At 42.2% G+C, this 23,432-nt stretch overlaps 1 protein-coding gene across 5 annotated transcripts in view; it reads left to right on the forward strand.

Annotated features, from left to right (window-relative positions):
• Window positions 1-5,297: 5,297 nt before the first annotated feature.
• The window catches only part of TANC1 (tetratricopeptide repeat, ankyrin repeat and coiled-coil containing 1), a 135,651-nt gene continuing 117,516 nt past the window's right edge, over window positions 5,298-23,432 (forward strand). For 3 of the 5 annotated variants that reach the window (XM_031651281.1, XM_031651282.1, XM_031651284.1), the window contains exon 1: window positions 5,299-7,391. In XM_031651281.1, the coding sequence (XP_031507141.1) occupies window positions 7,316-7,391 (76 nt within the window). In that variant the 5' untranslated portion in view covers window positions 5,299-7,315. Of the gene's footprint in view, window positions 7,392-23,432 lie in introns of all 5 variants that reach the window. The other 2 variants (XM_031651286.1, XM_031651283.1) reach the window with 2 other exon arrangements.

Raw genomic sequence — 23,432 nt, forward strand, 5'->3', positions numbered from 1 at the left:
TTTTCCCAACCAGTTAAAACAGCCTCGCTCAGCAGGGATTGGGGGTCTCTCTATGTGGAGGGCGTTGGGAACTGCTGCTCTAATCAGGTGTAGCATCAGTCGACCTGGCAGAGCCACGGAATTCAAGCTACAGTGTGTTCCCCAGGACTGGTGGACCTGGACAAGTCTGTGCTGACAAGGAAATGTAGAATCACAAATTCCATGCAGATTGAAAATGAACCCTGCCAGGTTGCCTTCCACCACAGCTAGCTCGCAACTTCACCCCTCATCGGACTAGGCAGAATGACCGGACCCAGCGCCGCTGTGCCGCAGAAGCAGCAGGCCCAAATGCTGCAAGAGTTAATAAATGTCCAGTACCCATGGAGAGGAGAGGAAACTAGGGTGCTTGATGACTAAACACTTATCCTGGATCCACTTCGCTTGTATGGTGACAGCATGAGGTGTGACTGAGAGAAGATTAATGATCACTGGGCCTGGGTACCTCCCAAAAGGAGTGCTGTGGAGCTAATTAACCAGCCGGCATGAAAAGTGAAAATAGATGAGGGAACAGGGTGCTTTGTTTTGTTTTGTTTTCCCTCTGTGGTGGCCCAGTACTGTGCGTAGACCTACATATACTATTTTTGGTTTTCCTTCTTAAGTATGCAAAATGACATAATGTTGAAAGCCTCTCTCAGTAGCCTTCTCCAGGGGGATCAATACTGAGACAGTGGACTCTGGATCCCACTGCCTGGGTTCAGACTCAGCTCTGACATATGCCAGAGTGGCCTTGGACAAGATACTTGATCCTTTCTGTGCCTCAGTTTCCTCATCTGAGAAGGGGGCTAATAGCAATGCCTAATTTGTGGGGTGGCTGTGAAGATTAAGTGAAATAATGTATATAAAGCACCCAGAACCCTGTCCTGGCATCTAATACATCTAAAAAAAATAAGCATTTATTTTAAATTGCACCCCTCTGGGAGTTTGGGGGTGGGAGTTTTTCTGAGGTCATTTATTTTTAAAGCACAGAAACTCTTGCATGCTGGTATATCTTAAAAGGAAAACTTTGACAATTAGAGAGGAAATGCCAGTCTGTTTACTCATCTGTTTCAGGATAAAGCACATTTGTACGTTTGGTTCTATAATCATTGAGTATTAAGAATAAAACCATGTGGACAGTATTGACTGATCTCTGTTTAGATCCCACTTGGTGGATTTTTGAAGACAAGTATACGCTGTCCTATTGGCTAGGTTTCTTGTACCCTAGGGGTTAGCTGCTTTCTTGCCTCTTAGTGGTATTGTTTGAGAATTAATCATGATTGTCTGAATAAGGTTTTTGAAAATTGTTTTCTTGGATGCATTTATTTTGAAAATGCTCTGCCTGTAATTAGGAGATTCTATAAGACATAAAATGGCTTAAAGTGCTTTTAGTTGTAGCCTTCTGAAGGGTTCAAAAATGATACTGGATCTTGTGGAAGAAATCTTTCTGTTTTCTATAAATATAGCGGTGTGTGTGTGTCTCTGTGTGTGTGTATTTAGTTATGTGGTTATAAAACCTTACGGTGGAAAATGTTTAAGAAATATTGCACTCTTAAGGTGGAGACTGCACAAAAGATGCCCTAACACATTTAATGCCCTAGTTAAATGCATTGCTCAAGTCTCGTTTTCTGGAGCTGGATAAACAGAACATCTGTCTTTTTCTATTCTAAGCTTCTATCGCCCCACCCCACCCCAGTCACTTCAGTGGCACAATAAATGGAAATCTTATTTCCTGCCTCTGCAGACCTATTTACCTGAGTGTCTAAGTGCACCCTTGCCTTTCTCAGCCCTTCCCTTCCTGAAATATGCTTTTACTTTCATCTCCTTGCCTTCACTGCCCTCATTTTTTAAAGCTGTCTCTAATCCTGCACTCCATGTACTTTAATCTGTGATGTTGGACGTTGCCATTCTGCATAGCTGCCTTTCAACATTCATCTCCCAGATTCATATTTTCTTCCATTTTCGAATTGAAATCCCTTTTCACAGCCTGTAATGGTAAACACTTTTTAAAATAAACAACTATTATGAAAAGCCATTTCTGCCAATTTATAACGCCTTATTGGATGGCTTTATTCCCTTTGATAATTTTGTTATCTTTGCAAACTAGGACTTTAACTTATTTGTATGCATATATATTTTTATTTATTATGAACAGATTTTTATTTATTATGAACAGAGAGGTTCTTATAGATGTCTGTGTGTCCCCTTGCCCTTTCTGGACTTTTATTTTTGGACTTAAGGGAATCGATGATTTTAAAAGAAGCAAAGGAGTGTGTGTGTATATGAGTGACAGAGACTATATGTAACCTGCGAAGCCTAAAATATTTACTATCAGACCCTTTGCAGCAAAGGGTGCTGACTCCTTATGTATTTAAAATACTCATTAAAAATGTATCTGTTTTGGGGATCTCTATCTTTTCCCCCAAATTAAAGCTCTTAAACATGTGAAGTGGTGAGAATGTTAGAGCCTGAGCTGACCGTTGGTGGGGAGGTTCTAGCTGTGGTCCCTGTTCCTTGGGGTTACCTCCCAGGCCCCAGTCTCCCATCTGAGACAGTGTGATTGCATTCAATGCTGTGAGATGGAAAGCATGTTGGGATAGGTGTGACTGTCTGTGGTGTGTAAATGTTCCATGGGAAACACCTGCTAGTGAAGCTGGAGGAGGTAAATTACTGGTCATTGATAACATGGTTTTCATACCCTGGAGAGGTTGCATTGTCCTACCTGGCATTTCTGCCTGCAGCAACAGGAAGGGTGATTGAAATGTGCTTCCCATCACTTAATCAAGGTGGGGAACAAAATAGGTCATAGTTAAAAGAAAATAATAATCAAGGTGGGGAATAAAACAGGTCATAGTTAAAAGAAAACAGTATCTGTTCAAGGGGTAAGAAATATGCCAGCCGTGCTGGTTGTTGCAGTGAAACATCTTTAATTCCTCTTAAATGTCTTTAAGCTTCTGCTGAGGAATGTGAAATCAACTGGAGAATCTCTGGTGTCAGGTTGCCCAGAACCAATATTGTATTGTTCAAGTGGATGCCCCTAAGCGATTTTCACTTTCTGCCCCTGGCGTCATTGTGATGCCCTTTGTTTGACCTTAAACCCCCTGCGCTTGTGCAGTTAAAGCTCCTGGCTCCAGAGTGCTGGATCCACCCCGCTTTGTGCTTCCTGTTCATACATAAAACTTCTCTTCCTACTTTGTACCTTTCTGATGAAAGGATGCTGGAAGTTAGAGATCTTGCATTACCTCTGAAAAACAAACCAAACAGAACAACATGTTTGGGAGTGATTATACTGAGATAGTGAAGTAAACTTGAAATGGAAACCGCCCTCCTGCTAACTCTTCTCTTAAGCCTCGTTTTATTGTAGCCTGCATAAAATCATAGTGCTGGAGTCCAGCTGCTCCAAAGGCTGAAGGTCCTCATGCTTACAGCATGCTTTGGAAACTCATCCCCACCACATTTGCAGTTAATGAAAATATTTGCTTTGCTTGTTCTAAACAAAGTTTATGGGCAGAATTTATAATTAGGAAACTAATTCTTTTTCCCTTCAATGCCTAATTTCTCTTGTGTCATGTTGGAGAATTCTAAGTATTTAAGAAAATAAACCTTTCTCAGTGCTGTTTACTTATTTCTGGTGGTGGTACATGTATTTCTCCCTTATTTTGTGTCCTCATCTAAATTAAAGGACTTGAAATCTGGGTTTTTATTTGTTTTTGTATAGGTCAGTAATACTCATGTGTGAGTAGGGGACAGTGCCTTTGTGGCCTGTCAGGCCGTCCCACAGCCATTTGACTAGCTGGGTCTGTGATTTAGGCTATGTAAGAACAGCCACAGGGCAATGTAGCTCTCTTCAAACCACATGGAAAACCAGTGTCACCTCTTCAAGGTCCCCTACACGTCTTTTGTGTGTAATGTCCTGTGGCTGTGACCTCAGCGCTTTCCAAGTTCTGGTCTGTCTCCTGGTGTTTCTTGCCTGTACACCCGAGAGTTGGCTGACGTGATACGGTTCTTGTAAGCACAGCACCTGCTTGCATTCTCAATGTGAGTGAGGTGGTGATGAGAAAACAACCATCCCTCAGCTTTTACAAGTTTGTCAAGACAGAGGGCATCCGGCCTCACCGTGAGCTGGCATCATAGTGCAGCCCAGCTCTGCCTTAAGATCTGTTTCCTCGCCAGACAGTTGAAGGGAAAGCAGCTGGGAAACCTCGTGACCTGGCTGAAAGCCTTGAGGTGGTTTCTCAAAGATTCCAGGCTCATCCCCAGTGCTATAAGACTGGCCCCTGTGGTTCTGGGGATTGGTGACAATAGTATCTTACAGCGCTGGCTGGTAAAAGGAGGTGGATGAAGCTTGTCGGGGGGGCCCAGCTGGGGGCCATTGCTGTCCACATAGACTCTAGGAGGTAAAGGCCTCTAACTCCTGCCTGCTTCTCTCCCTTGAGGACAGAACTTCGTCCTGGGGATTTGCATGAATGTCCTTATTTTTGTAACTCCAGTGAGAGATTTTTGTTTCTGTGTTTGTTTTTTTGAGATGGAGTCTCACACTGTTGCCTGGGCTAGAGTGCAGTGGTGTACTTTCAGCTCACTGCAACCTCTGCTTCCTGGGTTCAAGCAATACTCCTGCCTCAGCCTTCTGAGTAGCTGGGATTACAGGTGCCCACCACCACGCCCAGCTAATTTTTTTTTGTATTTTTAGTAGAGATGGGGTTTCACCATGTTGGCCAGGCTGGTCTCAAACTCCTGACCTCGTGTTTCGCCTGCCTCAGCCTCCCAAGTGCCGGGATTAGAGGCGTGAGCCACTGCGCCCGGCCCTAGTGAGTTTTCTGATCTGTCCTGTTTCTTCAAATGCCGGTAATTTGGGCAGTTAGCGATAAATCTTTAGTTTCCCAAGTTTATAAAAACCGCCTCATGCATAGCTAACCCAGGAGTGACTAAAATTATATGGCTTTGCTGACATGCCCATTGTGGGACTTTTCTGTTCACTGCTCTGCTGTGAGTTCCCTTTAAAAGTAAGGCATGTGCCAGCCAGGTGCTGTGGTTCATGCCTGTAATTCCAGCACTTTGGGAGGCAGAGGCGGGCGGATCACAAGGTCAGGAGTTCGAGACCAGCCTGACCAACATTGTGAAACCCTGTCTTTACTAAAAATACAAAGATTAGCCAGGTGTAGTGGTGTGTGCCTGTAATCCTAGCTACTCGGGAGGCTGAGGCAGGAGAATTGCTTGAACCCAGGAGGTGGAGGTTGCAGTGAGTTGAGATCGTGCCATTGCACTCCAGCCTGGGTGACAGAGTGAGACTCTGTCTCAAAAAAAAATAAGGCATGTGCCTGTCCTATATGGAGGGGTTGACTCTACTTCCCCTTGACTCCTAACACAAAAAACAAGCACAGTGATACCACTTGAAACTTGATGGTTTAGTTCGTATCCCTTTTCAGCCTTATACACAAAAATCTGCAAAATTTAGTTCCTGCCTAGCTAGGCAGCTTTCATTTTTTCTTTTTTTAAAATCTAGTCTTTGATTGTGTGTGTGTGTGTGTGTGTGTGTGTGTGTGTGTGTGGTTTTTTTGGTTTGTTTTTGGAGCCAGGAAGGCATGGCAAGGAGTGGTTGGATAGCTTTTGTCACAGACACTCGTGTTCTTCTGGGAAAGTTTATGCATCTTTCAAATTCTGCTGTGTGTGACTTAGAGTTTGAAGATGCTTTTTAAGAAGCAGATAATGACTTACATTCTTTCCCTGCACATCCTTAGTTCCATCTTAGTACATACTGAGGAGCGGGAAAGGTAATTGGTGGGGAGAGGCAATCGGAGGAGAATGTGTTATCTGAATACATGAGAACTGGCTGTATTTTTTTTTTTTTTTGGGAGACTAGTTCCAGCCAAGATACTCTTTCTTGTATATTTTTTTAACATTGTGATTATATCCTCTCTGCTGCTTGAGGTTTTGCCTGCCCTAGAATGTTTTTAGAAATGCTTGTTCCCTGGTGCCACAAAGAAATAGCACTCGAACATAAATTTGATTATCTCAGCAAGGCAATTTTTACTTTCTGCAGAAAGGGTGCTCATCACAGATGGAACAATGGCGAGAGTGCACCTGGACAGGAGAGGGGCAGGAGTTCTTATTCCTGACACAGGTAGCCCCTACTGCTGTGTCATTCCCCTATTGGTTAGGGTTGGACCAAACAGTCTAAGCTAATTCTGATTGACTATTTTAAAGACAGCAGGGGTATGAGCCAGAATGGTGGGGTAAGTAGTTTGGTGGGAAGGATGGTTAGGAACAGGTAACTAAAGGTGACTTGGGTCAGAGCAGGTGACCGGGATGAGTCAGGACAGAGCAGGTGACCAGGGAACAGGTGTGAACTACTAATTAGGATTGGCAGGAAAGTTGTTTACTGAAACTAGATGCAAGAAGCCGAAGAGAACCAGGAAGTTAAACTTTAAAATGGAGAATCAAAAATAAGAGAGCTGAACATATTGACATACTGATTCTTTGAAGAGAAACTTGGGGTTCACCATATTTAACAATGTTTAATTTCATAATAGTAAGCTTGTTTGTCCCCAAACTTGTTCAGGGGCAGAGTGTCAAGCGGAAGCTGCCTAATAAGTGAGGGATGTTTCCAGTCTCATGACTGGTTTGGGGCTGTTTGAGTTTTAGGAGGGTGGCCCTGTGTCATGGGAAGTGTTGAGTAGATGGGATGAGAGAACCAAGGGATGGTGCTGGGGAGGAATGTGGATGTAGGCTAGAGTCTCCCTTAGACTTTTCTTATTAGAGAGGAGCAGTGGAGGCCCGGGAGTTCTGGAAGGGTTGGTATCTGAATCTGTGTTACTGATACCCATGTAAGGCTAGTAAGCCATCTCCTTTTCCTTTTCTGAAATCAAAGCTTCTTGTGGATCAATCATAATTGACCTTGATCTAATCTCAGATCAGTGGCTTCCTGGATCCTTTGTTAGGTATTGAAACCATATCAGGGTAGTGCAGAAAGGCACATGGAGCAGAGTTCACTGATGCTTGAGTTTTCCCTCGTAGGGTAAAACGTTTCAAAGTAGTGGGGGAGAAGTCATTTAAAAAAATTCAATACACACATCTGATATATGGGAATTATGTTCTGAGAATATAGTTTATAGGAATTAAATTTGCATCAACTTGTAATGAATGGATGGTTTAACCTAAGTATTCTCTCTCTACTCTAGGAGGTGACTTTGGTCCAGAGACTTCTCCAGTCCTGCCCCTTGACCACGGTGCTGACTCTCCTGTGAGCAGTCTTCCCGCAGCAGAGGACACCTATAGGGTGAGCTTGGCCAAAGGTGTCTCGATGTCTCTGCCTTCATCACCTTTGCTGCCTCGACAGTCTCACTTGGTGCAATCAAGAGCAAACAAAAAGTCCCCAGGTAAACAGGGAACGAAGGAGCTGCCTTGGTTATATATGTAGTACATGTGTTGAAAATAAGCAAACCTAGTGCCCATGAGAAATCTTCTGGGAGAACGTTTTTTCTTTGTCATAGTATCTTCTAGAAGAAAGAAATCTTTTTTTTTTTTTTTTTTTAATTTAAGGAAAAAGTATGGTTTTAATAGATTCATTCTGTTTGGACTGCCAGGCTAGATTTTTATAAAGATTTAAGATTTTGTTATCAGTACTGATGTTAACCGGCAATTTTATTGTTTTCTCACTGATGAATTAAGGAGCACTATACAGTTATAACACCGAATAATGATGTTTCTTTCAATCAATGACAAACTGCATGTATGACAGTGGTCCCATGAGGTTGTAATACTGTGTTTTTACTGTGCCTTTTCTATGTTTAGATACGTAGATCCTTGCCACTGCGTTAATAGTTGCCTACAGCATTCAGTATAGTCACATGCTGTACAGGTTTGTAGCCTAGGAGCAATAGGCTATGCCATAGAGCCTAGGTGTGTAGTAGGCTGTGCCACCTTGATTATGAAAGTACACTTGATGTTCGCACAATGACAAAATCACCTAACGATGCCTGTCTCAGAATGTATCCCCATCATTAAGTGACACATGACTGTAATCCAAGCTCACACATGGTGGGTTTAAAGGTTATGGATGTAGGCAAAAGTCATCTGACGATAGTCTGTTTATTCCTACCTAGTATTATATACTGATGTATTTTATTTGATTACATCATCTAGCATTTGAACAGCTATAAAGTTTGTTTGGAAAACTCAGACTTGTAAAGGGGTAGGGGAAAGGGACTTTGGATTATTCCTGTTATACTTTGAAAGTATTTTGGCTTCCCTCTATCAATGCTTTACACTTAACATTACTCCCCAAAAAACAAACAGAACTTTGAGAGGTTATGATTCACATGTGAGGAAAGCCTTTCTAAAATGCTGATACCTTGAGTTTTAAAAGTTCTTGAATTTTTTTTTTTTTTTTAAGGTTTGTGGAGTGTTTACAAAAGGCAGGATAATTTGGGGCCCAGTTGATCATACGCCAGTGTAGGGTTTCTTCTCAATTACATGTAAACATATTCAGAATCTACCCAAAATGTGCCTAGGGCTGTGAAATTGGTATCTGTTTCTCTGATTTCCTGGTAATATTTGTATTACTTGAGATGACATATGCCGACTCATTTAGTAGATCTTTGAGGTTTATGTGTGGGTAAATTAGGAGGGCATCCTTAAAGGCTCTGAATGTTAGAAACGGTGCTCTGAATTGGTGAGGGTCCAAAATCTTTTATTGTTGCAGAATTTTCTGGTTTAGGACAACATTGTTTACAATCCATTAATTAGCTGGAACTCAGGAACCTTTTTGGTATGAAGTAATTTCCTGTGCCAAGGAATTTGACCTGTTTATCAGTATTTGGGGAAATTCCTGGAATGTCCGTCCTTCCTTCTTTGCCCTCCCTCACTGCTGTATCTCTTTGTCACATTTCTTCTCTTCCTTCAAATCATAGTTCCCACACTGCCTGTCATACTGGGTTATCCTGATTGGAATTACTCTTTCCGAAAAGTATGCACAGTATTTTACTTTTTCTTTATTATCAGGTATGTCATTTGTCTTTTCCCCCTGAATTAGTGTGTATATTGACCAAAAAAAAAAAAAAAAAAAAAAAAACCCACTTTGCTTGGCTACACTTTAGTCACGCTCCTGAACTTTCTCCTAGGTCCGCGTGTGTGTGTGCACACGCACTTTCTTGTAAAATCCAGGTTTAGCTAAGAAGCATGCTACTAAGTTTAGCAAGAACGCCTCCCCATCCCCACCCAAATCTGATTAGATTCCTCATCCTCCACCATCTTCCAGGCGACGTCTGGTCACCCTGACCTGTCTTTAACAAGAATTGCCTTCCTACCCCTGATGTTTCTTCTTAGTAATTTTTCATGCACCAATCCCCACCTTGTTCCTTGGCTATAAATTCTCGCTTTTCCATCCTGTATTTGGAGTTGAGCTCAATCTTTCCCTACCTGCAAAATCCCGCTGCAGTGGTCCCTATATGTGTTAAGATGGTCCTGAATAAAGTCTGCCTTACTATGCGTTAAAAAGTATCACTGAGTAGTTTTTTCTTCTTAAAAACATTATGTGCTTCCTGTGTCTGATGCTTGAGGACAAACAAGATGTCTTATACCTCATCTGTATAAAATAGATAATAGAGATAATTCAGAAACTATCGATATTCTTAAGGGATCTCTGTTGAAGGTAATGCCAAGTGCAGAGATTTCTGGACAATTTGCCTACCTATAGTCTCTGCTACTGCAAATGAATTAATATTGCTTGGGCATTAGGACCGGGGAACACCTGAGAGACTTCAGGGAAGACTGCACTTCAGATATAATTTTATTGACAAATTCAGTGTTTTAGTGGGACTTTAGGTAGGATTGAATGGCATGGCAAGCCTCGAGAGTGTGGCTACCCAGAAAGGTTTCATGGAGGTTACAGGCATGGAGGCAGAAGAATCCCTGATAAGGCCGTGTCTCCTTATATGTGTGTGGACATTAGTTTTTTTCTTTAAAGAAAATATCAAGTTTTTCTCCATAGGAATGAAATTTATTTTTGCTAAATTCTTTGCAAGGCCTTGGGATAGAAGGAGGTTAGTAGTTCTGAAACATACAAGCTTTTAATGGATTTGGGACGTTTTCTCTATTAGATGTTTTTGGTCCAAATGATAATTAAATAAACTAAGCAAATACATCTCTAACAGAGCAGTGCTTGTTCACTGCCCAAATTTGTACAGCAAATTAGTGTCTCACAGTGGTAATTTGGCTTCATTATCTTGGTAATTTTAATTGGAAAAGTTTAGGGCAGAGATGCTGTTTAAAAATGGCAGTGACTCAGTACATCAAATAATGAACAATATTTTTTTTCAGTGTCTAACACAGATTTCTGCTTAAACCATATTGTTAGTAAAAGTATCCAGAGCTCTAATATTCTACCTGCCTGGTTTTAACAAAAAAAAAAAAAAAAGAAAAGCTGACATATGGTTGTGAATGTGCACTGGATTTAAAAAGACTCATCTATTTTAAAAGCTAGCACCGTTGCTGCTAATGATGGAGTCAGTACAGTGTGTCTGCAGCACTCAGAGGTATGGAGCCACTCCCCTCCTCTCTTTCCAGCCCGGCCCTACAGTGGATCATGCTCCAGGGTTGTGCCATCATTCAGACCCGTGCTCTGAAATTACCTTGATGACTTCTGTTCTGATTTGTAAGACGCCCCACCCCCACCAATTCCTCTCTTGTTTAAGGTTAAAAAGCAAAAACAAAAAAATCAAACTTGTTTCACTTGTTTGTATAGAAACTCTTCATTAATTGATGCTAATTCAGAAACTGTCAGGGACTGGAACAATTATTCTTGCAAGGATCAAATACTCCAAACCCCTGTAAGTAGACACTCTGAACAACACAGCCTGTATTAATAAAAATAGGTATGTTAATGCAATTGATGATTACTTCCTGGATCTTGGGAACTGTGGGCCAGAGATAATTTAATTAACCTTGTGATAATGTGTGACCCTGCATGTTACATGATTGCGTTTCTTACTTTCCCTTCATATTGAGGTTATTATTTTTATTTACTCTTCTGCCACCTTCCTCCATTTATTTGTCTTTTTTTGTTGTTGTTAGAAGACTGTTTTCTGAGTATTGTTTCAAAACTTTTGTTTTTAATGGTAAATATATTTTCTGTTACTGAAAACAAGGACCAGCATCCATTAAAGTAGTTCTGTGGCAGTTGCAAGTCTTTTTGGATTAAAATTCATCTATATTTGTAACGTGTGCTGTTGTTTTCCAGAGAAGAGAAAAGCTCATTTCCTGTGATTTATTAGTAATATCATTAGATACTTTATAAAGTATCTGCATTTATTTTCCCAGATCACTCTGGGCCCATTATCAAACAATCAAAACATCATGCATGAATGAGAAGCAACCCTTTGAAATGTTGTGATGGAGTAAGACAGCAGATGGTGACAAGTGGGTGTTCCTGCCCTACTCCTTGTATGGGGACACTGGAGAGTGCCGGCCACTTCCGCTTCTGCCGGTTCTGGTTCCACTTCTGTCCCACCGTGGACATAGCTGATGTCGCAGTTCTGAAACTTCTCTGCCTCTGTTTTGTTAAGGGAAAAACCGCAAAATTGACAGCCTGTGTATTAGAAGCCATATTGTCTCTTTGATTCTTGGACCATGAGTTAATGTCTGCGAAGGCACTCCCTTCCCCAACCCGCAAGTATTTCATATAAAAAACCTGGAAATCCCATCGATAAAGAACTACTGCGAACATTTTTTCTTCTAGTCTTTTGAAAAAAATCTGCTCCACCTAAACCTGAGACCACATTATGTAACCCTCTTGTGTGCTGCTTGTGTCACTTAAGTTTATTGTTTTGAGACAGGGTCTTGCTCTGTCACCCAGGCTGGAGTGCAGCGGTGCTATCAAGGCTCACTGTAGCCTCAACCTCCTGGGCTCAAGTGATCCTCCTACCTCAGCGTCGAGTAGCTGGGACCACAGGCATGCACCAACATGCCCAGCTAATTTTTTTCTTTTTTTTTTTTCCTAGAGATGAGGTTTTCACCATGTTGCCTAGTTTTGTCTTGAACTCCTGGCCTCAACTGATCCTCCTATCTTGGCCTCCCAAAGTGTTGGGATTATGGGCATGAGCCACTGCACCTAGCTCTCGCTTAATATTTTATCATGAGCAATTTCCAGTTTACTTGAAGAGCTTGATATTTGTTGTCCATTGTTTCAATATCTTATAATTGATTTTTAAACATTTCTGATTGTTGGATATTCACTGTTTTTCCTTTTTTTTTTTTTTTTTTTTTGAGACAGAGTGTCACTCTATTGCCTAGGCTGGAGTGCAGTGGCATGATCTGGGCTCACTGCAAGCTCCACCTCCCAGGGTCACGCCATTCTCCTGCCTCAGCCTCCCGAGTAGCTGGGACTACAGGCACCTGCCACCACGTCTGGCTAATTTTTTGTATTTTTAGTAGAGATGGGGTTTCACTGTGTTAGCCATGATGGTCTCGATCTCCTGACCTCATGATCCGCCTGCCTCAGCCTCCAAAAGTGCTGGGATTACAGGCATGAGCCACCCATACCGGCCAGATACTTTAAAGAAAAGAAAAAAAAGTTTTTAGCATGTTATGATTTGTTTTCGCTATTCCTGGTGTGAATATTTTTAATTATGGTGAAATACATATAACAAAATTGACCATCTTAACCATTTAAGTGTACAGTTCAGTACGTTGTTGTACAACCCTAGTTGTTAGAACTCCCAATAGGAATATTTTGTCCAGTGATATTTACAAACATCTCTAATATCTCCTTGGGGTAGCAGGTTCCCAGCAGTGGAATTGTTGAACTAAATGGCCTGCATTTATAAAGAATCTTGATACATAGTGCCCAGTTCCTTTCCAGAAAGGCTGTATTGATTTCATATTTCCCCCAGCATTCTTTGAGTGGCTGCTTTTTGAAGTTCACATCTTCTGGGAACAGCTTAAATGGATGGTGCTTTGTGCGGCCTAACTGTGGACTACTGACAATTTTAAGAGGCTGGGAGACGTCATTCTGTAGCTGCCTTCTTTAGAACTTCCGTTCTGTCTGCACTTCTCAGACAATTTTCATTTTCTTCCTTTCCATGAGATTGTGTCGGGAACTTTGACAGCTGAGTCAGATCAAGTTCATGGTCAGAAAAACATTCAGTTGGCTTCCAGTTTCAGCTGCCTGGTGAGGATCCTAGAGATCATGGAGGATCACAGGCATGCTGGAGTTGGAGAGGCCTCCAGAGCACATCCTGTGCAGGCCTCTTTGCAGATGTGGAAGCAAAGACCCCTTGGTCATTAGGGAACTTGTCCAAAATTCATGCAAGTTACCGGTAGAGCCTGATCCTCCACACTGTCCCCAGCATATTCTCTTTTGTCAGCCAGCCTGTGTTGATGTTCTGCCTGTACGTTGTTGGCATGTGAGCTGTAAATAATGTGAGTGTGTTCTGATTTCATAGATGGGGTGGGGGTGTGGGCAGGAGGAGGGCATGGGCTTAAAGCCTCACATGCATCCGTGAGGCTGCTTCTTGGAGGGTGGAGAATAACACAGGCCATGCACAGTCCCATTTCTCCTTGTAGAGCCAGTTGGTTCTAGTCCTTGCTTCCACTGCTGAGTGGTTGGGACCACAGTTGACATCTAACCTTGAGCAAGGACAGTTCCTCCTGCTGGGGTGAATAGGAGAGCATTCTTTGTTTCCTCCTGGAAACTTGTTATATGATGGCCTCCTTACTGCATGCCCAGCTGTGAACATGACACAAAGATTTTCTGTTGTACTTGAACGTGTGTTCATACATAGAACCAGTGTGCGTGCATTTGCTCTACTTTGAGTCCATTTATTCCCCTGCCAGTGAGTCCAGGTTCACCTGTATACAATTTGGATATACTCTGGAGTCAGCCCAGTAATTTAAAAGGGTCCTGATGATGCCCAGCTCCTACCTTCAGAGACTCGGATTAAATGCATATGAAGTATGGTCTGGATGTTGGGATTTTTAAAAAGTCTTCTTTGGTGATTCTAATATGTAACAAAGTTTGAGAATTACTGATAAATAATATGTGATTATCTCATATAATTGCATTTCCATGAGTACAAATATATGTGTATATATCCTTAAAATTTTGGAACTATTTGAGGAAAATACATTATAAAGGAGTACAAAATAATGATACACTAAATATTGAGGCCTTCTATACCCCCTGAAAGACAACCACTTCTGATGATAGGTCCTGCTTTGTTTCTATAGTACGTAAACAACAGTCATGCATTTGTCCATTCCCCCAGCATTGGACAGGTAAGAGGTTCCCCATTTTCTACTAAAAAATAACATTCTTGTATATTAAGATTTAAAGGCATCTCTGATATTTTTATCAGACTATAAAAGTGAGATTACTGGGCCAAAACTTACTTTTTTAACATTGTAGATGAATATTCTTATTGGTCATTCGTAACTTTTTCTTTTGGAAATTCTTTGTGATAGCTGTCCTTTATTCTACTGGGACAATATGTGTTTCTTACTGATTGAGCACAGCTTCATTGTTTTAAGGCTATCAGTCATGTATGTTATATATAAAAAACTGTTTCTGGCTCATTTTCCATCTAATTAGGTTACAGTGTTTTATGACTCACAGAAGTTTTTCATTTTCTCCAGTCAAATTTATATATTTTTCCATTGTGATTTATTCCATTGCATTTTTAAAAAATAGCTTTATTGAGATATAATTTACATACCACATAATTCACTCATTTAAAGTTTACAGTTCGATGTTCTTTTTGTAGCATTTTCATAGGGTTGTGCAACCATCCCCACAGTCTTAATTTTAGAACGTTGTTATCTCCTCAAAGAAACCAAAGCAAAAACCCCATACCCATTACTAGTCATTTCACATTCCTCCCTGCCCTTACTCTTCACTCCCTACTTCCTAGCCCCTAGTAACCATGAGTCTACTTTCTGTCTCTGGATTTGCTTATTCTGGTCATCTCATAATATGTGGTATTTTGTGACTGGCTTCTTTTATGGAGCATCATGTTGTCTAGGTTCATCCATGTTGTGCCATGTATCAGTACCGCATTCAGTAAAACATTATTTGGTAATAAAACAGAATGAATACTCATACATGCCACTCATTTTGTTTATCCAGTCTTCCATCAGTGGATATTTGGTTGGTTCCACACTGGCTAATTATTTTAAATCTGCAATCAGCTTCTGTGTCTGCATTTTTATATGGACATATGTTTTTCCCTTGGGTATATACCTAGTGAAATTGCTGAATCATATGGTAGTTCCGTAAAACCTTTTTAAGGTACTGCCAAATTGTTTAAGTGGCCATACTATTTTTTATCACTACCAGCTGAGTATGAGGTTTCCAGTTGCTTCATATCCTTGCCAGTGCTTGTTATTGTCTCTTTGATTATAGCCATCCTAGAGCATGTGAACTGATATCTCATTGTAGTTTAATAAGTTTGTGAAAATTGTTTTTATATTCTGGATACAGGTTCCTTATCAGATAAATGATTTACAAGTATTTTCTTACATTCTGAGGATTGTCTTTTTTACTTTTTTTTTTTTTTTTTTTGAGACGGAGTCTCACTCTGTCTTACCCAGGCTGGAGTGCAGTGGTGAGATCTCGGCTCACTGCAGCCTCCACCTCCTGGGTTCAAGTGATTCTCCTGTCTCAGCCTCCTGAGTAGCTGGGACTAAAGGCGTGTGCCACCATGCCCGGCTAATTTTGTATTTTTAGTGGAGAGGGCATTTCACCATGTTGGCCAGGCTAGTCTCGAACTCCTGACATCAGGTGATCCACCCGCCTTGGCTTCCCAAAGTGCTGGGATTACAGGCATGAGCCACCGTGCCCAGCTGATTATACTGTTTCAAATACAGCAGTTCTAAATTTTTATAAGGTTTTAAATTTATGTATTATTAGTCTGTCTTTTTGATGCCATGTCCTAGTAACCATTGCCTAATCCAAGGTCATAAAGATACACATTCATGTTTTCCCCTAATAGTTTTGACTCTTACATTTAGGCCTGTGATCCATTTTGAGTTCATTTTCTTGTGTGATGTGAAGTAGGTACCAACTTCATTCTCTTTCATGTGGATACCAGTTGGCCTGGCACCATTTACTGAAAAGACTGTTCTTTCCCCACTGAATTGTCTTCTCTTGACCAAATCATTGTTGTACCTTCACCCAGCCCTCTTGTTCCTCTTCCCGCATCGCTCATCTTCTGAAAATTCCTGTGCCTCGGTCAGAATCTTCTCCTTAGGAGCTGACCGCGGGTAAGGCTTGCATCTCTTGCTTGGCCCAGCCTTTCTGTGTGCCTCTCCTTTTCTCTAGGTGAGAAATAATATTCTTTTGCTCCAAGCATCTGTAGCACTGTGTCTCCTCTTTGCTCTGCATAACCTTTATTTCGCATCTCTGCCCTGACATTCTGTGACATTCTCTGTAAGGACTGCTCTCTTGTCTTTGTTGGCATCTTGTCATTCCCCCTTGGGAGCCCTGAAAACAGGATCCAATCACATCTTCAGAATCCAGTCACTTCCTTTATCCTAGTGACGGGGCATAGGTAAGTAACTGTTAAAACCAATAGGATTTTAGTATTCCATGCTCATCAGATCCATGTGATTGGTTGAAAATGCTAATGGATGCATAGGCAATTTTAAATGTAACAGTTCTTTACATTTAGAAAGCTGAGAGTGTACCTTTCCCCATATCCAGAGAAAAGTGATGCTTTAGGGCCAGCCTCCCTCTTAGGACTTTTCTGTCCAGGTGCTGAGCAAAAGGGAGTGTGTCTTCAACTGGGTTTGTCAGTAGCCGCTCAGCCTTGCTTTCCACCACTCCTGTCTCTCTCCCATTTTCACGCTTTTGCATTTTTGCTGCCCGTTTCCCGCTGCCTGCAGTTAATTATGACTGGAGGTTTTATTCAGTCACACTTTACAGCAGTGTCAGCTGCACCCTGTGGTGGTGTCAGATGGCGGCTGGAACAAACCCAGTGCCATGCTCAGAAATGAATGTTTTGACCTCAGAGAAAATAGATGAGGGCAGAGGCAGTGGTGGTGGGGATCTTTTTCATGATTTCTGATTTACAGAGAAACACAGAAGTCACAGGAGCCCATGCAGGTGATTATATCTAGTGCTAATGAGCACTAGTGTAAAGCAGAAATAAACAGGAAAGAAAACCTGATATTCCAGCTCGACTCCTCAGATTTGCTGTGACAGGAGCACGCGTGCGTCTGCGTCTGTTGGCAGGGGTGGCTGGCTGCCTCCAGGCAGAGGGGCACCAGGGGTGTGCCAAGCCCGGAGGTGGGAAACTAAGGTGAACACAGAGTGGTGATTTCTAGAAGGGAGAGCCCAGTGGGAACCAGAGTGCCTTACCAAAGGGAAACTGGTACCTTTGGGGAAAACTTCCTGATTAGGGTCTGGAGCACTGAAACCAGAAAGCCTTGCCTGGAGTGGGGACTATCGAGACAGTTAACTGTGCCGTGCAGGGAGCCGCTTTGCTGGACAAGGGCTCTGAGAAGTAGAATTTGGGAAACCCTCTCCAAAGGAGATGTGCTTTTCTTGTTACTTCCACCACCAACAAAGTCCTCGTTACTGGTCACAGGCACTGAGTACAGCTGATGAGCCGACCTTTTGAAGAGGCTGGGAGAGCAAGTTCACCACCCTAAACACTGGAACTAGTGAGACTCTGGTTCAGCTAACGAGACGTGAAGGGTCCTGACAGATGCAGGCTGTCTGTCTGCCCCAGTCGTGGGCAGGTGGACGGAGCTAGATTCATATCCCAGCTCTATAGGCTTGAGCAGGCCATAGGTGTTTCTTCCTCTGAGACGTGGGGTAATAATGGGGCTTCTAAGATGTTATGGACTCATGTTATTGCCCCCCCCAAAATTGATGTTGAAATTCTAACTCTAATTGGGATGCTGTGAGGAGATGGGGACTTTGGGAGGTGATTAAGTTTTGAAATCAGGAAGGTGGAGCCTCCATGATGGGATTAATGCCCTTATAAAAGAAAAGGAAGATACTAGAACTCTTTCTGTTATTCTTGTGAGGATACGGTAGTCCTTCCATATCTGTGGTTTCAGTTACCTGCAGTCAACTGCGCTTCAAAAATATTACATGAGAAATTCTTGAAATAATTGATAAGTCATAAATTGCATGCCATTCTGAGTAGCATGCTGAAATCCAGCTCTTTCCAACCCAGGACAGGAATCTTCCCTTTTCCCAGTGTCCGTGTGCTGCACACACTACCCTCCTGTTAGTCACTCGTGCAAACCAGGAGAAGACGAATAACGCAAGGAGCTGGCAGCAGGGCTGGAAGTGGAATCCACTGCGTTCCACTACCTTCACGGCCTATTCCCAGGCTCAGTAGCCCTCTCGGTTGTCAGACTGACTCCGCTGTATCACACCGCATTTGTTCAAGTCAACCTTATTTTACTCAATCGTTACCCCAGAGCACAAGAGTAGTGAGGCTGGCAATTTGGAAATGCCAGGGAGAAACTGTAAAGTGCTTCCTTTAAGTGGAAAGACAGAAGTTCTTGACTTAATAAAGAAAAGACTATGCTGAGGTTACTAAGATCTATAGTAAGAACGAATCTGTGAAATTATGACAAAGGAAAAAGAAATTCATACTAGTTTTGCTGTCATATGTCAAACTGCATAAGTTACCTCTACTGTGTGTGATAAAGCTTAGTTAAGATGAAAAAGACCTTCCGTTTATGGGTTGAAGACAACAGAAAATGTGTTCCAAATGATGGCAACGTGTTGCCAAGAGAAAGCGTTGAGACTGTGTAGACTTCTGTAAGAGAGATCCCCTGAAATGAGTGACACCAAGCCATTTAGTGCAAGCGAAGGATGTATGTATAAGAAAAACCGTAGTGTGTATAGAGGGTTCAATACTATCCTCAGTTTCCACTGGAGGCCTTGGAATATATCCGCTGCAGATAAGGAGGCCCTGCTGTACAGTGAGCAGGCATTGTCATCAGACACTGGTTCTGCTGGGACTTCCCAGCCTCCAACCTGAGAAATAAGTTGTTGTTTAAGCCACCCAGTCTATGCTGTTTTTTGTTTGGTTTTGTTTCTTTAAATTTTTTTAAAAAGATGGGATCTCACCATGTTGTGCAGGCTGGTCTTGAACTCCTGGGGTAAAGCAATCCTTCTGCTTCGGCCTCCCAAAGTGCTGAGATTACAGGTATGAGCCATGGAATCCAGCCTTCTGTGGTATGTTTAAAGTAGCAGCCTGAACTAAGACATAGGGTAAGTGAAATTTAAACGAGATGTCGACTGTAAAGCGTAGGGTCGTGGTGGTTGTAATTTCCACATTGCCATCTACCCTGGAGCCCGTCTTCAGTTTCCCTCATCTGACTTGGTGGCCATGAATGGATTCCCATACTATCTGTCCCCTTGAATGTTTATCCTCAGCCACATGCCCTCCAGGTCTGTGTTTTCTCCCAAGCATGTGTCGTCTTGACATGCAGCACAGCCCTCCTGCGGGCCTTTGTTCCCTGGGAATAGAACGTGAAGGTAGTGGAACGCAGTGGATTCTACTTCCAGCCCTGCTGCCAGCTCCTTGGGTTATTCATCTTCTCCTGGTTTGCACATAATTTGTGTGAAGTCATTAAAATGTTATGTATATAGAATTGCCCTATACAGGAAGCCGGCTCTTAGAACTGGTGATGTGAGTGTAAAGGTCTAAGAAAGCAATGGTTCTTGGTAGAAAAGAGAAATATAGGTAAAGCAAAAAGGCAGGATGCCTGGTGGTGCCCTGCCTGGGTAATTTGTGAAGCTGCCATGTGCACACTGTGGAAATGAGAGCCTGTGATTCATGAAGCTGATAGAGAGTATAAATGCTCTGAGGTGATCCAGGTTTGCTCTCCAAGCAATGAGAATAAAACTCTGGTGGAAGCCGAGCACATAGCTACGTACTGTTCAAAGCTGTGCAGCATAGCAGAGAAACACAGGTGCTCCTTACACAGGTAAGTGATTAAAGTCAGCACTTGAGGCAGAAGCCTTTGTGTCAGGTTACCCTTGAACATCCCTCAAATGGCTTAAATGCCATCTGCAGACATGCTGTCTGTTGATGGCACAGCCGTTGTTCTGCCGTTTAAACAGATTGTTGTTTATTTGGATGAGTACCAGATAAAGTAGAGAGCTTGTACTCAGGACTACACTGTACCAGAAACACATACCTGGTACGCCAGAATCCCGTATGGGAGGGGCACATGGGGCTGAGACTGGCTGAGGGACCAGCAGATGAGTCTGTGCCACAGTTGGCGGTGCTGCCTCCTCCTTTTGGAGTACACACAGTGGAATGCAAGTGAGGTCATTGTGCCCTGGTCACAACGGCACCATAATGCCAGATAGAGGCGTCCCCTGAGAACACAGTGAGTATTATGGAGGCTTCTATCTTGGGCTGTTTGAAGTTTGTTTGATGTTTCACCAGGACTTTGGATGCAACACTTGGATGTTGAAGGTCTTTGGTAATCACAGAAAGATATATGCCCATTGTATGCATTGTAGAGTCTAGTGTTAACATTTGATACAGAAATGGTATGTGTTGAAGTGAGGCGTACAAACGAGAATCTCCTGTTGTGTCAGTCAGAAAGAGATTGTGGACTATAGCTCTTCAGTAAAAATTCAATAGGGATTTCTTTTCTTGAAAGTATTTTACAAAATAATTCACTTTTTTTCAGTTATACAGTTTCTATTAGAGCAGATATGTGCACTCTGAGTTGAATGAATATGTATGCAGTCATATATATACATTAAAATTTGAATGTAGGCATGCAAAATATTCTCAGTAAATTTATTTGTTTTGTTTTTGTTTTTGTTTTTGTTTTTACTTTTTTTGAGACAGAGTCTCACTCTGTTGCCCAGGCTGAAGTGCCGTGGAGTTATCTCATCTTGCTCGGCTCCCTGCAGCTCCCCCTCCCAGGTACAAGTGATTGTCCTGCTTTACCCTCCCTAGTAGCTGGGACTATAGGCAGATTCCACCACATGTGGCTAATTTTTGTATTTTTTAGGAGAGACAGGGTTTCGCCATGGTGGCCAGGCTGCTGTCGAACTCCTGACCTCAGGTGATCTGCACGCATCGGCCTCGCAAAGTGCTGAGATGACAGGCGTGAGCCATCACACCCAGCTTTTTTTTTTTTTTTCCTTTTTCTAAGAGGTTCTTGCTTTGTCGCTCGGCTGGAGTGCAACGGCACAATCACAACTCACTGCATCCTTGAACTCCTGGGCTCCTGGGCTTAAGCAATCCTCCCACCTGGGTCTTCTGAGTAGCTAGGACTACAGGCACATGCCACCATGGCCAGGTACTTTTTTTATCTTGCATTTTTATAGAGATAGGATTCTGCTGTGTTGCCAGACTGGTCTCAAACTCCTAGCCTCAAGCTATCCCCTGACCTTAGCCTCCCAAAGGGCTGGGATTATAGGTGTAAGGCACCACGCCCAGCCAGAGAATATATATATATGTGTGTATATATATATTTTAAAGGTTGTGAAATTTAAGCAGATTTTTTTCTTTTTAAACCTATGGCATTTAAAAAAATTTTTTTGAGACAGGGTCTTGCTGTGTCACCCAGGCTGGGGTCCTCTTCCTCCTGGGCCTAAGCGATCCTCCCACCTCAGCCTCCCAAGTAGCTGGGACTACAATCATGTGTCACCACATGTGGCTAATTTTTGTATTTTTTGTAGAGACAGGGTTTTTCTGTCTCACCCTGTTGCCTTCAGCCATATTGCCCTTGCTAGTCTTGAACTCCTGGACTTGAGCAATCTTCCCTCCTTGGCCTCCCAAAGTGCTGGGATTACGGGCGAGAGAAGTTTGAGCAAATCTTAACTGCATTAGATGAATTTCGTATATTGTCGCTTTTACTGCCTCCTAAACAGAAAAATTCTACCCAGGATATTGTATCGTAGGAAGACAGACAGACCTGGATTCAATCCCAAGTCCTTGTTCTTAGTAGCTCTGTTTCCTTGGAAGAGTACTAAAGTAATGTCACTAATAGTTGGTTTCCTCATTGAGAAAGGAGAATAACCTATCTACCATATGGGTCTTTGAGAGGATTGGAAGGAATGTAAAGTGCCTGGCTTCTAGAATATATATGTTGAAAGAATGCTGCCCTTGTCATGTTCCATCAAACTGGTCCTGACATCTGAGATTGGGGTAAATCGCCCCTTCTGCCTTTTATTGTCCTCTCTCCTGTATCATCCTCTTTTGCCTTTAGTCTGTTTTTCACCTGGATAATGGAGAAGGCACCACTGCTTCAGTGCAGGACTCTTGAAATCTAATTGCTTGCAGGCACAGCAGTGCACTTGTAATCCCAACTACTGGGGAAGCAGAGGCTGGAGTATAACTTGAGCCACGGAGTTTGCGATAAGCCTGGGCAGCATAGTGAGACTCCGGTCTCTTAAAAATTTTTTGAACAAAAAAAATCTAATTGCTGACATTTGGACTTGGGTTAGCAAATATTGTTGAAACCTTTAAAACCAAATTATTGATAATTGGGATCTGAGTTTGTGAATTGTGGGCATGGCTCTGTGGATGCCCACAGCTTCTGTGGGAAGGGTCTTGCCAGATACTTAATTGGTTTTCATTTCCTGAAGTGTATGTTGCTTCCAGCTAAATGCTTTATGCTTATTTATTCTTGGTCCTATTGTAGCTTTTATTAAAAGTGATAAAGATCAACCAGTGAGAGCACAAGGAACTAAGTTTTAGAGGAGTGTGAAAAGCAGTTCATAAGACAACGAGCTGATACCAAAGGTTTTGGGGAGTGAAGGCAGGGAGCCAACGAAGCACCCAAGTGCCCTCCGGAGGGGGAGGACAGATGTGGCCTGGCTGTAAAAAAGATGCGTTGCAGGGCTCACCTGAGTCCCATAAGATTGTCAGGAAGAAATGATATCAGTGGCCAGGTCAAGGAGCTACCCATTAAATAGTTTCTGAGGATGTAACATTTACTAATATTTACTTGGTTTTAGGTTTTACTGTACGCTTAATTTTTCTTATAGTTTGTGATATTTTAACAGGCAAGCAGGTGATTTTACATCTTAACTGTAGCCTGAAATCTTGACTTACTGACACTGTTGCTAGTAGAGTTCTGTGTAACACCCAGAAAGGAAAAAATAAAAAACCCGTTGAGTTCAACATGTTTCCTTGAAATGAGCAAGAAACGTATATCAGACTGCTTAAGAGAATCCCATTTTTATTTGCATTTTGACACTTTTATTATTTTTATGGTATACTTTTCCTGTTTCTTCCTTTCAACCTGGAAATTATTAGTTTGTGTGCCCTTTAGGCTTTAAAATAAAGTTCCTTTTATTCTGTACTCATCCCAAGAGCTCTTACTCCCCCAGTTCTCCTGGACTTGTTTTGGTGAGAGAGTGTTCTAGGATCCCTTTCATCGTAAGAGGACATTGTATGGGGGAATATGATGACTTTGGGTGGTGA

Source organism: Papio anubis, chromosome 10 (assembly GCF_008728515.1).
Source record: "Papio anubis isolate 15944 chromosome 10, Panubis1.0, whole genome shotgun sequence".
In the NCBI taxonomy this organism is placed as follows: Eukaryota; Metazoa; Chordata; class Mammalia; order Primates; family Cercopithecidae; genus Papio; species Papio anubis.